This window comes from Colossoma macropomum, unplaced genomic scaffold, assembly GCF_904425465.1.
Source record: "Colossoma macropomum unplaced genomic scaffold, Colossoma_macropomum, whole genome shotgun sequence".
NCBI lineage: Eukaryota > Metazoa > Chordata > Actinopteri > Characiformes > Serrasalmidae > Colossoma > Colossoma macropomum.
This window is the reverse complement of record NW_023494798.1, coordinates 3,874,800-3,890,550: the sequence shown is the minus strand read 5'-3', so window position 1 is coordinate 3,890,550 and position 15,751 is coordinate 3,874,800. Positions and strand designations below refer to the sequence as shown.

General features: G+C 39.8%; 2 protein-coding genes across 2 annotated transcripts; both read right to left on the bottom strand.

Annotated features, from left to right (window-relative positions):
* Positions 1–4,070: 4,070 nt before the first annotated feature.
* LOC118818459 (extracellular calcium-sensing receptor-like) lies at positions 4,071–7,454 on the bottom strand. The gene is made up of 6 exons (XM_036585719.1): positions 7,348–7,454; positions 6,867–7,167; positions 5,862–6,638; positions 5,453–5,677; positions 5,220–5,343; positions 4,071–4,984 (listed from the first exon to the last, which is right to left on the bottom strand). Exons 1-6 carry the CDS (start codon positions 7,452–7,454, stop codon positions 4,071–4,073), a joined length of 2,448 nt encoding a protein of 815 aa, XP_036441612.1.
* A 972-nt stretch (positions 7,455–8,426) lies between these two features.
* Positions 8,427–12,161, bottom strand: LOC118818458 (extracellular calcium-sensing receptor-like). The gene is made up of 4 exons (XM_036585718.1): positions 11,718–12,161; positions 10,237–10,461; positions 9,409–9,532; positions 8,427–9,295 (listed from the first exon to the last, which is right to left on the bottom strand). Exons 1-4 carry the CDS (start codon positions 12,159–12,161, stop codon positions 8,427–8,429), a joined length of 1,662 nt encoding a protein of 553 aa, XP_036441611.1.
* Positions 12,162–15,751: the final 3,590 nt, after the last annotated feature.

Here is a 15,751-nt window from a genome sequence, read left to right as displayed (position 1 = left end):
AATTTGAAGTGAGCCGCATGATCTGTATTGCCCAGCCCTCTGAAGGCCAGGGTGGCTGCCTTTAAGTAGCCACCTTGTTATGATGTCCTGTGGGCATGAGCTCAGATTCAGGAGGCGTGGTTATGTCTTGAATAATAACTGCAGGGATGGATATAACTTCTGTTTTTATTTGTCTCTGGTGTATTGAGAGGCGTCATTGAGGCTGATCTAAAGTAACTCCCCCGGCCTCATCATGTTCACGAAACGCGCACTTAGGACCGTTTGCGCAAAACATGGGCTTGATTTACTCAGCCGCGGTGCACACATTTGAATTTTCGTGCATGTTTCTTGGTAATATCCAAAAGCTGTAAGTCCAGTGCCACAGTTTAACCTTTTGTACTACACAGCATTTCAAATTGAAACTTCTGTTTAGCCAATATTAAATACAACCAGACATCATTACATGCAACTTAAGATCGATATTAAATATATAAAAATGACATCGTGAAGTATGTAATCATTGGCCGTTGAGAATCATGAGGTGGAGCGCGAAACGTGGGACTCAGTATTCTATTCAGACTCTGAACTTAATATCACATATAAAAAGAAATACCTTCTCAAAAGATAAGGATTTTAACATAGAAGTGTATTCCTAAATTACTGGAAGGCCTTTAATGGAAAAATTAGTTTAATTAGCATGATACATCATTATTAAGTATCATTTAAGTTGTACATGTGAAAAACCTATACACATTTGCACAATACAATGCAGTTTAATTAAATATATTGTTATTGAGGCTATTACGTACACATAAGCCTAATAATAAATCAACACTTTTATATAAGGTGCTGAACTACAGCGCTACATGTAATGTTTGTGTCAGTAAATTTAAGATAACAACTGAACCTATTTGAAGGTGGCAGTAAATTTAATATGGAGAGAAATTGAAGGTAGCACTGATTTTAAGGTGGCAGTGAATTTAGCATATCAGTAAACTTCAGGTGGCACTAAATTTAAGGTAACACTGAATTTAAAATAGCAGTGCAGTTAAGGTCGCCACAACTTTAAGAAAGAATTGATTTTAAGGTATTAATGGTATTAAAATAGCGCTGGTTTTAAAGTAGAAGAGTATTTCGGGTAGCAACAATTTAAGGTAGCAGATGATTTAAAGTGGCACTGATTTTAATGTAACAGTATATTTCAGATATCAGTAAAATAAAGGTGGCAGTGCATTTAAGGTAGCAGGAGATTTAAGGTAGCAACAAGTTTAAGGTATCAGTAAATTTGTGGTGCAAGGGGTTTAAGGATATCAATAAATTTGAGGTTGCAGTGAATTTAAGGAAGCAGTGGATTTAAGATTCCAGTGTATTTGATTACATAGGAGCCGCTTTGCAACACCTTAGCAACAACCTGGAACACCATAGATTTGCATAGCGACATCTAAGCAACACTTTAGCAACCATCAACGGTCTTTAATATTTTGAACTAATTAGCTGGCTTTTTCAAGCCAACTTATAGTTCATTCACAATCTTTCCCTTTCTTGTTATGTTTATTCTATGCTCAATAAATATTTTTTTTTCCCTGTTCCATACTTTTTTTGAGCTAGAACTACAAAACTTTGCAGTATCATAAGACCTTTACCTGATTAGGTTGCTTGTGCTTTTCTTACCAATCCCATGTGCGGTTTTTGTAAAACAGAAAAGATATTTTTCCCATTGCCAATAATTTGTCAGAATGTTTGTGAGATTTAAATCTAATTGCTACAAGTGATGTCACAATGCACATTTCTAACACAGACAGTCATACACAGTACACATATGCTCACAGGCTTACAGCAATATCAAAGCAAATAATGTATTTAAGGTGGAACTGCATTTAAGAAAGCACTGAATTTAATGTGGCTGTGAATCTAAGGTATCATTAATTTTAAAATGGCAGTGGATTTAAGGTAGCATTGTATTTAAGATGGCAATATATTTCATGTGTCTGTAAATTTAAGGTGGCATGCCATATAAGGTATAAAATGAAATAGTAATTTGATATTTAGTTTTGAGTATTTTGGTCTCTTCTCATCCAACGAGTGAGAGGAGCCTCGTCGTATGTGGCTGAAAATGAGTTTTTGGCAAAAATAGCCACCAAGTGAACAAAATTTCAGGTAGGGTCACACACAATACTGATGATTAGGTTTAGGTGTTTAACTTGTGTGCTGTGTTGATTTTCCTTGTCTAGGTTGTCTGGGTAAGTTGGCGACCTCTGCGCATTATGCACCTCAGCATCCACTGACCCCGTTCTGTCATTTTACGTGGCCCACCACTTCGTGGCTGAGTTGCTGTCGTTCCCAATCGCTTCCACTTTGTTATAATACCACTGACAGTTGACTGTGGAATATTTAGTAGCGAGGAAATTTCACTACTGGACTTGATGCACAGGTGGCATCCGATCACGGTACCACGCTGGAATTCACTGAGCTCCTGAGAGCGACCCATTCTTTCACAAATGTTTGTAGAAGCAGTCTGCAGGCCTAGGTGCTTGGTTTTTATACACCTGTGGCCATGGAAGTGATTGAAACACCTGAATTCAATGATTTGGATGGCTAAGTGAATATTTTTGGCAATATAGTGTAGATGCGACGCCTAGGTGTCCACAGACTTAAGCCCATCTACTGTAATTATTAAAGTAATTATGCTCATCATTCCCCTATAGCACTAAATGACATGAAGGCTTGTTTTCCATAAACAAAGCAGCCAGGGGTCAGTGATGCTCTACATATCTAATAGAAATAAAACATAAAACAAATGACTGTCATTATTTTTTTCTTGAGAAAAATGTGATAGATAAAAATGTCATGTGAGAAGAGCAACATCACAAAGCATCCACAATATTTATTTATAGGTGTTTTTACACTCTTAAAATGAAAGGGCTTAAAAAAGTGATTTTTTGGTTCCCTAAAGAATGATGTTTAAAAAGATTTTGGGAGTGTAAATGTAATATTTACATTATCTTGAGGTTCTTTCAACTATAAAACTCTTCACAATCACACATCTCATTTATTTACATCTGTTTTCAGGGAAGTGGTTTTGTATGGCATTACGCAAAAACCAAAAAAACCAGTATATATGTGTGTGTGTGTGTGTGTGTGTGTGTGTGTGTGTGTGTGTGTGTGTGTGTGTGTGTGTATATATATATATATATAAATGTAACTATACTTATAGTTCACCATCTCCTCTGATACTGATCAAAGGTTCTTTTAAATAATGCATCAAACTACACAAGCGGGCCAAAAACAGAATTATTTATATACATTTCAAGTATGTCAGGGGTGTAAATAGTTTGTTATTAATTATTAAAATGAGAAGCAGCCATCATAGATAGACCTGGTAGACAGAGCTCTATGTCTAATATTTCATTGTGTAGTATTTCATTGTCCTTGTACACTGATTTCAATATTAGCAGTGATGATATTCATATAATGTAAAATGAAAAAAATACATTTAATTTCTGTGAAAACACTGTGTGTACCCAGTTTTTCTCCTCTTTGATAGTGTGGTTGAGGCTAATTCCCTTCCAATAGCTTGGTCTCCCACTTATCAAATATGTTCCTTCCGAATTTTAGCAGCCACTTATGCACCATAATTGGACTTTTCAACAAACTGGATGAGAATAAAAATTGCCAGTTGTTTCACATAAGGGAATGTAATTAGGTGAATTAAAGTACTTAGAATAGCATTGTACTGAGTGATGTGGGAGAGAGAGAGAGGGGCAATCCTAGCCAGCAAATCACAGATAGGAGCCTCACATTACTTGTTTAATATCACATGTAATAAGAAATACATTCTTAAAGCAACCATAGTGGTTCCATGTTTATATAGAAGTATTAAAAGGCACTTATATTAACAATTATGCTTCATTTGGCATTGCACATTATTATCTACCATCAATTAAGTGCTAAAAAGGAATTTAAACTGCTTAAATAAAACATGTATTAAGAAAGTTGTTATATATAAAAATGTTAAAAAACTGACCATGAATCATGGAATTTTATATATGGTCTTGAACGACAGTGCTGCAAGTACAATAAGTGTGAGAATCTTAAGGAGACTTGGAGGGCAATTTACCCATAAGGTGTTTTTTGGTATTCTGCTCTGGTCTAAACATGATTATCAAACACTTTGGAGCAAAAATACAAATAAACAAACCAAAGCTTGAAGCCAGAATAGCAAATATCTCTACAGCTACAGTGAACTTTCCAGGAGAGCTGACATAAGCTGGGATAAATGTGATCCAGACTGCACAGAATATGAGCATGCTGAATGTGATGAACTTGGCTTCATTAAAGTTATCAGGCAGCTTCCGAGCTAGAAAAGCCAAAATAAAACACAAAAAAGCCAGAAATCCTATATAACCCAGCACAGCCCAGAAACCTACAGATGAACCTAATTCACATTCTAAAATAATCCTTTCTTTGTAGTACTTTAGATTTTTAAATGGAAAAGGAGGCGATATTGTCAACCAAAGAACACAAATAAGGACCTGTATGAGAGTGAAGGTGAGAACACTGAGTCTCTGCTGTGGAGGCCCAAACCATTTCATGATGTTACTGCCTGGAAGTGTAGCTCTGAAGGCCATTAACACCACTATTGTTTTCCCCAGAACACAGGAGATGCAGAGGACAAAGGTGATCCCAAACGCTGTGTGGCGCAGCATACAGGACCACTCAGAGGGCCGACCAATGAAGGTAAGTGAGCAGAGGAAACACAGAGTCAGTGAGAAGAGCAGCAGGAAGCTCAGCTCTGAGTTGTTGGCTCGGACAATGGGTGAGATTCTGTGTTTGTAGAAGACAGCAGCCACACATACAGCTATGAAGGCCCCAGTGATGGAGAATGCTGTCAGGATGACGCTCAGAGTGTCGTCCCAGGACAGGAACTCCACAGGCTTGGGGAGGCAGCTATCACGCTTGGCGTTGGGCCAGAACTCAGGAAGACAGTGTATGCAGTTCAAAGAGTCTGAGAGATTAGAAAAACATATTCAGAATCTTCAATTAGATCGAATAAAAAGCGGATAATAAAAAACAAACAAGCAACTCAAATTTGTAACAAAAGTGAATTTTGTGCTATGAGACAAAACCTGTGATACAGAGGAAATGCGTATAAAATCATATTAGACAAAAAAAACAAAAACAAAAAAAAAAAAATCATGACTGTCCCCAATAAAGGTTTCCACTGTATTGTGATACCCAACCTGTCTTGTTACTGATCTCTCCTTCTGCACATGGGATACAGTCATAGCAGCAGACTGGCTTTCCTTTCTGCACAGCCTTCCTGGTCCCTGGAGGACAGCTCTCACTGCACACAGACACTGGAACCTGAAAGACATTAGACAAAAGCAAATTATTCATAGTATGTAGTCCATTTATGCACAGATGACTCTTTTTCTTGCTCTAGTAAAACAATATTTGAAGTGTTGCTGTGTACCTCGGTCTGTCCCCCCAGCCAGCTGATAGCGCTGCTCATACTTATCTCTTGTCCTCTTGGTTTGGATGCGTCATAAAGGCCGACTGTGACAAAATCTATAGAGCCATCTTTTTTAACCTGCCAGTTTATGAGCTCATAGACGGCTATAGGATCACCGTTGGAGTCAAATGAGACCTGATAACCATTTTTTGTAGTGAAGTTCACTTTCTTGAGCTGGTCGAGTATCTGGAGTGGTGGAATTTGAAAAATTACGAACAGAACTATTATTTAAATACTATTAATGAACATCAATTCAGTATGGTGACTATATGATGTCATATATTATTTCAACTTATACACAAAAAATATTGTGCTTATTTCAACTTCTAAGGCAAGGTAGGGAGCTTTTTTAAATGTAGTACATTCATACCTGCCATGAGGCGAATTTTGCACTCTTGTCACACTGCGCGTCATTACAGATAACACCGTGGATGGCATGCGCTATGGCATACGTAGCTTTGTACACCATGTTAGTGATGCGCAGCTGCGACGTGTCTGTATATGGGTTCTGCAGCGCGCGGATATCCTCGCTGCCGTTACATTTCCGCGCGCCATCTGAGGAGCCTTTTAGTCGACAGATAAACGAGCTCTCCCAAAACTCCGTCAGCAGAGCTGTTTTCGATGCTTGTTCTGGAGAGAGATCCAGAAGAAACTCACGAAGACCTGGAATCTCTGAGCGGGGGATTCCAAATCCTATCGCCCCAGCGCACATGTTATATTTTCGAAAATCTGGATGGGTGATCCAAGTTTCGCTGCCTATCCACTGAAGGGGAAGCGGCGGCTGTCTTGCCAGAATTTCCAAGAGAACTCTCATTTCGCTTGCGTTAATAAACGCTACTATTACTCGGGCTGTTGATCTGCGGATGACGTTTGCCACTCTCTCCAGTTTACTGCGAGGATCTGTTCTGTAAAACACCTCGGAGTACTCCACACAGATGCCCTCCTCTTGCGCAGCCTTTAGAAACGACGCCATTCCATAATTTCCGTAGTCTGTATCGCTGCGCACTGCCCCAATCCATGTCCAGCCAAAATGCTTGACCATTCTTGCTAGTGCGGCCGCTTGGTGGTGGTCACTAGGTATGGTCCTGAAGAAGGTAGGATACTGACGCTTATCGCTCAGACATGCGCAGGTTGCGTAGTGACTCACCTGTTATTCAGTATAGAAAAGAGGTGAAAACATTATTTAAGACGGCTGTTTGAATTCATGCGTTCATTTTACGGATTTAATGTGGTTCTTCTACTACTAAACGCCTAAAGTACTGGACATAACTTAGCATATTAAACTATCTTTTACAACATTTTAAAGTCATTGTCCTCTCATAAATGATAACGAGTTGATTTTAATACTACACTGTTCGGTGCAGCCTACAATCACCTGTGGAATTCCAAAAAGACCCAGCATTCTGGTCATGCTCATTGAGGGGGAGGAATTAGACTCCCCCACGAGAGCAGGAACAGCGGCGGCTGTAGATTTCGAACAGGAATCGGTGTCGTTGAAAAATGGTTCCATGCCGTTTGCAAACTGAAATGCAACTTTAACAGCCATCGGCACTGCAGCGCACGAGTCGTGTATCTGGTATCCTAACGTGATTCCCGGCAGGAGATCTGTTCTGTTGTTGATCTCTTGGATGGTGAACTCCATGGCACGAGCGAAGCGCAGCTCCCTGAAATCCATACTGTCAAGAAACAAAAGATGCACAAAATTCAAACAAAATGAAAGTTTCTGTTGTTTCAGTTATTATTTGCAACTGTCGGTAATACAAATGAGGTACGTGACTGCAAAAGGTGGCAGTTTGATTATTAAGATCACTTTGAAATGCTCTCTGCAACTCTTCACTCCACACTCATACACAGACCTCCCTGAGCACTGTGGCTGTAGTGGCTGTGTGGTGTAGGTGTTCTGATCTGATCTCGTGTAGAAATGAAAAGAAAAAATCCCTCCTATTATAAAGTCTCCATTCATGTAAAGACTAGGTAACTGAGGCTCAGTCCAAAGCCTGCAGCTGACCAGGTCAGCTTTACATGCTGATGGACTGAGCCCAGTTACCCAAAGCATAGATACAAACATCATTAAATTTGAAGTGAGCCGCATGCTCTGTATTGCCCAGCCCTCTGAAGCCCAGGGTGGCTGCCGTTAAGTCGCCACCTTGCTATGATGCCCTGAGGGCACGTGCTTAGATTCAGGAGGCGTGGTTATGTCTTGAATAATAACTGCAGGGATGGATTTAACTTCTGTTTTTATTTGCCTCTGGTGTATTGAGAGGCGTCATTGACGCTGAGCTGACGTAACTCCCACTGGCCTCATCATATTCAGGAATTGCACACTTAGGACCGTTTGCGCAAAACATGGGCTTGATTTACTCAGCCGCGGTGCACACTTTGAATTTTCGTGCCTGTGTTTTGGTAAAATCCAAAAGCTGTAAGTCCAGTGCCACAGTTTAACCTTTTGTAATACACAGCATTTCAAACTATAGGCTTTATTTAGCCAATATTAAATACAAACAAACATGATTGCATGCAATTTAAGATTAATATTAAATGTATAAAAATTACATCGTGAAGTTTGCAATCATTGGCTGTTGAGAATCATGAGGTGGAGCGCGAAACGGGGGACTCAGTCTTCTATTCAGGCTCTGAACTTAATATCACATATAAAAAGAAATACCTTCTCAAAAGATAAGGATTTTAATATAGCAGAATAATCCGGAATTACTGGAAGGCCTTTTTTGTGGAAAAATCAGCATGATACATCATTATTAATTATCATTTAAGTGGTACATGTGAAAAACCTGTACACATTAGCACAACAACATACAATGCAGTTTAATTACATATAATCGTTAGTGAAGGTATTATGTACACAAAAGCCTAATAATAAATCCGCACTATTATATAATGTGCTGAACTACAGTGCTACGTGTAGAGTGTGAAAGTCTCAAAGAGACTTGGAGGGCAATTTACCCATAAGGTGTTTCTTGGTATTCTGCTCTGGTCTAAACATGATTATGAAACATTTGGGAGCAAAAATACAAGCAATCAAACCAAAGCTTGAGGCCAGAATAGCAAATATCTCTACAGCTACAGTGAACTTTCCAGGAGAGCTGACATAAGCTGGGATAAAGGTAACCCAGACTGCACAGAATATGAGCATGCTGAATGTGATGAACAAAATAAAACACAAAAGAGCCAGAAATCCTATATAACCCAGCACAGCCCAGAAACTTATAGCTGAACCTAATCCACATTCCAGTATTATCCTTTCTTTGTAGTGCTTTAGATTTTTGAAGGGGAGAGGAGGAGATGTTGTCAACCAAAGAACACAAATAAGGACCTGTATGAGAGTGAAGGTGAGAACACTGAGTCTCTGCTGTGGAGGCCCAAACCATTTCATGGCATTACTACCTGGAAGTGTAGCTCTGAAGGCCATTAACACCACTATTGTTTTCCCCAGAACACAGGAGATGCAGAGGACGAAGGTGATCCCAAACGCTGTGTGGCGCAGCATACAGGACCACTCAGAGGGCTGACCAATGAAGGTAAGTGAGCAGAGGAAACACAGAGTCAGTGAGAAGAGCAGCAGGAAGCTCAGCTCTGAGTTGTTGGCTCGGACGATGGGAGAAGTTCTGTGTTTGTAGAAGACAGCAGCCACACATACAGCTATGAAGGCCCCAGTGATGGAGAACACTGTCAGGATGATGCTCAGAGTGTCGTTCCAGGACAGGAACTCCACAGGCTTGGGAAGGCAGCTGTCTCGCTTGGTGTTGGGCCAGAACTCAGGAGGGCAGCGAATACAGTTCAAAGAGTCTGAGACATTTGAAAAGTAGATTTTAAAAAATTAGACAGAACCGCAAGGAGGTTATAAATACAAACCATGTATGTTCCCAGTAAAAGTTTCCCACTGTATTGTGATACACAACCTGTCTTGTTGCTGATCTCTCCTTCTGCACATGGTATACAGTCATAGCAGCAGACTGGCTTTCCTTTCTGCACAGCCTTCCTGGTTCCTGGAGGACAGCTCTCACTGCACACAGATCTTGGAACCTGAAAGACATTAGACAAATGCAAATCATTCATAGTTTTTACCCCAAAGTTAAAATTCATTGATTGGATTGGGTGATGAAAGTGTAACATATTCAATAGTTGCCAACATATTGACTCTTTTAATACATTTATTTTTTTTTCCTTTTTTTGGTTCAAGAAATTAGTAACTTACAATTTAGTAGAGTTGTTTTTGGAGTTTTAAGTAAAGAGAACTGTGCTTCATAGATTAATTGACACCTGAATGATATCTGAATGAATTTTCCTTCTGATGTCATATTTGTATACAGAAACTATTTGAACCCCTTAAAATCCCAGGCTTATCACTTATCCTCACGCTTATTATTCAATAACCACAGGGACTTCAATGCAGATTTGCTGAGCCATTGTTAGATTATAGAAATGTACAATAAAACTTGGAGCCTGCCAGTGAGCCCTGGCCATTAGGGGTTAACTGGTTTGCTTGCATCTGTTAATTAGATTAGATACTTTTCTCAAACCTTTACATCATATGAAATTTAAATATATGTATAACTAACTATGTATAACTTCAACGTTTTTTTATTTTTATTTTTTTTAAACTACCTTTTTAAACCTTTTTGGCTACAATTAACGCAACTGATTGCCATGTTTTCCCCTAATTTTTTTTAATTTCTGCTAATTTATCTCAATTTACAGTCAAAGAGTTGTGAAAGCGCTTGTTGTACCTCGGTCTGTCCTCCCACCCAGATGATAGCTCTGCTTATACTGAACTCTTGGCTTCTTGGTTTGGATGAATCATAGTAGCCCACAGTCACAAAGTCCAAACCACCATATTTCTTTAACTGCCAGTTTATGAGCTCGTAGGTGGCCACAGGCTCACCTTTGGAATCAAACGAGACTTGAAATCCATTCTTTGTAGTGAAGTTCACTCTCTTGAGCTGGTTGAGTATCTGCAGTGACACACACAATTTGAAAATCTGTGAATGACACTGTGATTTTGAACTGTGAACTCTGGTGAATTATTTCAAGGCATCACTATATATATATATACGATTTTTTGGTTGATGAAAATTGGCATAGTGTTTTTTTGTGAATGAGTATAAGGGCCATTCCACCATTCTGGTAGCAAATTGAATCTCACATCTTTGAAATCATGAAAACGAACTCAAAATAATAATTAACCTCAGAAAATGGTCTGTTTATTTTTTTAATTCCTAAAGTAATGAGCCTATGATAATTCTCATTTCAGAATTTTTTTTTTATTTTTGTGACTTTTGTCATGTTCTGAATGAAAGAAATTACATCACAAAAGCTCCACCAACGATCAGTGAAGTGAGGGTGCTGAGGAGGCTTCAGCGCCCTCCCAATGTCAGAAATTGAACTATTGAAAATATTAATATTAATAAAACTTTCTTAACTTTATTATAATTTGAGAATGTTTCTGGTTGTTTTGGAATGGAGTTCTTATTTTGTTCATGTATTTATATTTTTATGAAATTTGCCGCTTTGGTGGCGTCGATCAACCACACGTAGGTTTATATGTCAGTTATATTTATGTGTCATCATCATCTTTCGCCTCAGTATAGCAATGGGTGACATGCTCGGTTTGATGTAAATTAGAAATAATAATAATAATAATAATAATAATAATAATAATAATAATAATAATTAAAGGCAAATCAATGCACGACGCCATAGGTCACACCACGTATACGCTGCGTAAAATTTCAGCACTGCCAACATAAAACATCTGGACTTCACAGATGCTGAAGTAATACCTTTCTTAGAACTTCATCAGATTAAATTGTAAAAAATGCATGACAATTATTCTATTCTAATCTATCGTAAGTCAAAATTATTGTAAATAGGTAAAATAATTTCTCATAATAAATATTTTCCCAACATTTGTGCCAGAAATGTCATTACAGGAAAACAAGAAAGCATTTTTAAGACTTCTTTCAAAGATATCTTGGAGGGAGAAACACGACCTCTAATACGTCTACGGTTAGAAACGTTTGTTTTTATATTTCTGAAAAAATTGGCTACAACACTGAAACCGTCTTGCCTGTCATTTGTATTAGTCATAAAATAAAAAATAATTAAACATATTAAACTAAAATAAAACAAAAACGCGCCCGTCTGCCACCGAATGCAAATGCAAATAATAAAGCAGGCCAGGGGGCTGTTTTTTAAATGAGTTTTATACCTGCCATGGTGTGAATTTAGCGCTCTTGTCACACTGCGTGTCATTACAGATAACACCGTGGATGGCATGAGCTGTGGCATACGTAGCTTTGTATACCATGTTAGTCGCGCGCAGCTGTGACGTGTCTGTATATGGATTCTGCAGCGCGCGGATATCCTCGCTGCCGTCACATTCCCGCGCGCCCTCTGAGGAGCCTTTCAGGCTACAGCTGAACGAGCTCTCCCAAAACTCCGTTAGCGGAGGCGATTTCAGTGCTTGTTCTGGAGAGAGATCCAGAAGAAACTCACGAAGACCTGGAATCACTGAGCGGGGGATCCCAAAACCTATCGCCCCAGCGCACATGTTAAAGCGCAGGATTTCAGGATCTATGATCCACGCTTCGCTGCCGATCCACTGAAGGGGAGGCGGCGGCTGTCTTTTCAGTTCCGCCAACAGAAACTTCATGTCGCCTGAAGCAAGAAACGCTACTATAACCCGGGCTGTTGATTTGCGGATGACGTTCGCCACTCTCTCCAGTTTACTGCGCGGTTGTGTTCTGTAGTAGGACTCGGAGTACTCCACACAGATGCCCTCCTCCTGCGCAGCCTTTAGAAACGACGCCATTCCATTATTTCCATAGTCTGAGTCGCTGCGCACTGCCCCAATCCATGTCCAGCCAAAATGCTTGACCATTCTTGCTAGTGCGGCCGCTTGGTGATGGTCACTAGGCACGGTCCTGAGAAAAGCAGGATACTGACGCTTATCGCTCAGACATGCACAGGTTGCGTAGTGACTCACCTGTAAATCAGTATAGAAAAGGAAAAAGATACATCATTTGGGAAACCTGATCCAATTCCTTATGGGATTTAGTACAGTTTTCCGGCATTTTATAAACACAAATACTACCATACTAGATTTTTTAATTTTAAATTATTTGGTGCAGCCTGCTATGACCTGTGGAATTCCAAAAAGACCCAGTATTCTGGCCATGCTGATTGAGGGGGTGGAAGCAGAATCTCCAACGACAGCAGGAACAGCGGCAGCTGCAGATTTTGAACAGGAATCGGTATCATTGAAAAATGGTTCCATGCCGTTTGCAAACTGAAATGCAACTTTAACAGCCATCGGCACTGCAGCGCACGAGTCGTATATCTGGTATCCTAACGTGATTCCAGGCAGGAGATCTGTTCTGTTGTTGATCTCGTGGATGGCGAACTCCATGGCACGAGCGAAGCGCAGCTCTCTGAAATTCATACTATTTAGAAAACAGTTAAACTTTTTATTTTTATCCATTAATATTTTGAGATGAAAATAATGCATGACTGCAAGAAATGGCAGCTGGATTATCGTTTCTCTGGAATGCTCTCTACAACTGTTCACTACACACTCACAGACAGACCTCCCAGAGCACTGTGGCTGCAGTGGCTTTCTGATGTAGGTGTTCTGTTCTGAACTCATGTAGATATGAATAGAAAAAGTTCCCCCGATTATAAAGTCTCCATTCATAGAAAAAGCAGGCGTTTGAGGCTCTGTCCACAGCCTGCAGCTGACCAGGTCAGCTTTACAATCTGCTGGACCGAAACCAATTATCCAAAGCAATGTTACAAACATCATTTAAACTGAAGTGAGCTGCACAGCATGCTAGGTAGTTCCCAGCCCTCTGACGGCCAGGGTGGCTGCCTTTAAATAGCCACTCTTTCATCATGCCCTGTGGGTGTGAGCTCAGAGTAAGGAGGCGTGGTTATGTCTTGAACAGCGACCGCAATGATTAACAACACGTTTGTTTTTTTGAGTGTCTCTGTTGTATTGAATTGTGATTTACTGAAGTAAGCAATTATGGGCTGTAATTGTGCAGTTCGGAGATGAAACTGAAACTGCGCACAACTGTACTCACTCAGTTTCGAGCATAAGGTTGAGTTTGAACAAAACAGCGTCGTGTTTCAGTCATTTGCGATTCAGACAGTGAACGTGAGCTGTATTATGTCCAGCGCCATTTTTTGACCAATTCTTGTGACCAAAATCAGACTGCCACACATTTCAATCTAGGGTCAGCACTAGTACCAGGTCCCCGCTAAGGACCAGAACGAGGGTTAAATTGATGTTTTCAGTTGAAGTTATGGTTGCGGTAATTGTAATGACATTCAATAATAATGCCCATAGATTACGAATAAGATTTTCAACAACTGCATATCGTGATGTTTGATTTTCTTCCTAGTTTTTTTTTGTTTTTTTTTGTTTTTTTTTGTTTAACTGCCAATTCCCATGCACTAGCTAGGGACGAACAATATTTAAAAAAGCATCCATGAGATAATGTATAGATATTGTATTAAATTTATTTAACTGTCTTTACTCTAAGTACTACTTCAGACCAATGTACCAAAGTATAGAATGTAAAATAAATTGACTCGTAACAAGGTAATACTGTAAGTTCCATCTATTTACAATGTTCCAATCAATAATTTACACAAAGCCTTTTGTTAATCTTCACAGACTTGTCATTCTAGACAAATTGTGCTTGTAAACCTATAAAGGTTACATTAAAGATGCTTCACTGAAAACAAAGCAGGTCATATATTTTAAAATCCAATTGTATATTTGTAAAGTATGAAAAATGCATGGCTAATAAACTGACAAATACAGATCACAGTACAGCATCGCTTAGCTGGTCCAAAAAGACTCCTTAGTAGCAGGGAAATGTCTCTCTCATTGCTGCACCCATAATAATTTTTCTGACAAATAAACAAAATTCATAGTGATAACATTTTTGACAATGATTACACCTGGCTTTACCAAAAACATGTTTTTTCAAGACTATATTGGTATGCCAATCGCATGCAAATATTAATAACTTTTAAGGGTAAAATGTATGCCTTTATTGCTTCTTTGAGCACAAGAGATGTAGTCCCTCAGCTGCTCTACGCTTCTTCCACCATAGCGGCAACAGCAACAGTGCTACCTCTGCCGCCAACTGTGCTGTAAACACCAGCATGAATCTGACGCTTGGCTTTGACCAACCACACTGGTTGACCAACCTCACATGTCTTCGGCCTCACTGAGCTGCACTGAGCTGTGCCGGCCTCACCATTGAGCTTCCTCGCATCAGCCCCATCATGAGGCCCTTCCACACCAGCTCCAGCCTCCAGCCATGCCACTCTGGCCTCACCATCAGGCCTCCTCACACCAGTCTGCCAGCTGCCATGAAGGCATCCTCTCGTTGGGAACATCAGTGAGCATTCACTCCATCACCCACTCGAACATTATGTATTGTGAAGACCCTTACTGTAAACTGCCACAACCTGCCATACAACATAAATGCCATATTTTCTTTTCACATCCTGAGTGAGTGCTACCAGATATCTGCTCTGCGGCTCCACTGAGCTAAACCACATGGAGCTGTTGAGCTGACCCAAGGGTTGTCCAAGGGCAGGAGAAGATAAAAGCTGAGCTTTGTGGCAAGCTGCCAATAGTCCACACAGAAATGCCAGCTGTTATCCTTTTTTCTATACTAACACCACTCTTGGGTTTCTTGATCGCTAAGTGACTCCTGCCACTGACATTTCTTTATTTTCTGCTCTGTAGCCTCTTTCTTGGCCAATGGAAGCTGTATAAAAATTGTGGTGCCCTCAACCTGACAGTGGACCCCACCTCTGGGGTTCCATTCACCAGCTTTGAGACTGCATGTTCATCTCCTCCAATGCTGGTGGCTTCCCCCACCAACGACGAGGGCTACACAGCCAGGAAGCCCTTGACTCTCTGCTTCTCTAGATCCATTATTTCCTTTCCTTTTTTAACAAAGTATGCAGAGAAAGAGATGAAATACATTCTGTAATTTCAGTTGGTCATAATTTTATGCCTGATCGGTGTACATACAGAATATGACAATATTAGAAAACCTTTGTCTATAATTGTGTTTTCATACCTCCCCCCCAACCCTTGCAGTCTAGTCTAGTCCACCACATCACTAATTTCATTAATATGAAATATTTAAGTTGTCAGATGTGAATATAAAATGAGACAGTAATTGGACTCTGCCAATATGAAAAACAAATAAAATA

What these genes read in the sequence shown, in the direction of transcription:
- LOC118818459 (XM_036585719.1), bottom strand. Translation starts at nt 7,454, where the DNA reads ATGAATGGAGACTTTATAATAGGAGGGATTTTTTCTTTTCATTTCTAC. An exon ending in GTCTTTTTGGAATTCCACAG is followed by an intron (nt 6,639 to 6,866) that starts GTGATTGTAGGC and finishes ACTGAATAACAG; the next exon opens with GTGAGTCACTACGCAACCTG. An exon ending in GGCTGGGGGGACAGACCGAG is followed by an intron (nt 5,344 to 5,452) that starts GTACACAGCAAC and finishes AATGTCTTTCAG; the next exon opens with GTTCCAGTGTCTGTGTGCAG.
- LOC118818458 (XM_036585718.1), bottom strand. Translation starts at nt 12,161, where the DNA reads ATGAAGTTTCTGTTGGCGGAACTGAAAAGACAGCCGCCGCCTCCCCTT. An exon ending in GGGTGGGAGGACAGACCGAG is followed by an intron (nt 9,533 to 10,236) that starts GTACAACAAGCG and finishes AATGTCTTTCAG; the next exon opens with GTTCCAAGATCTGTGTGCAG. An exon ending in AGAGATCAGCAACAAGACAG is followed by an intron (nt 9,296 to 9,408) that starts GTTGTGTATCAC and finishes CAAATGTCTCAG; the next exon opens with ACTCTTTGAACTGTATTCGC.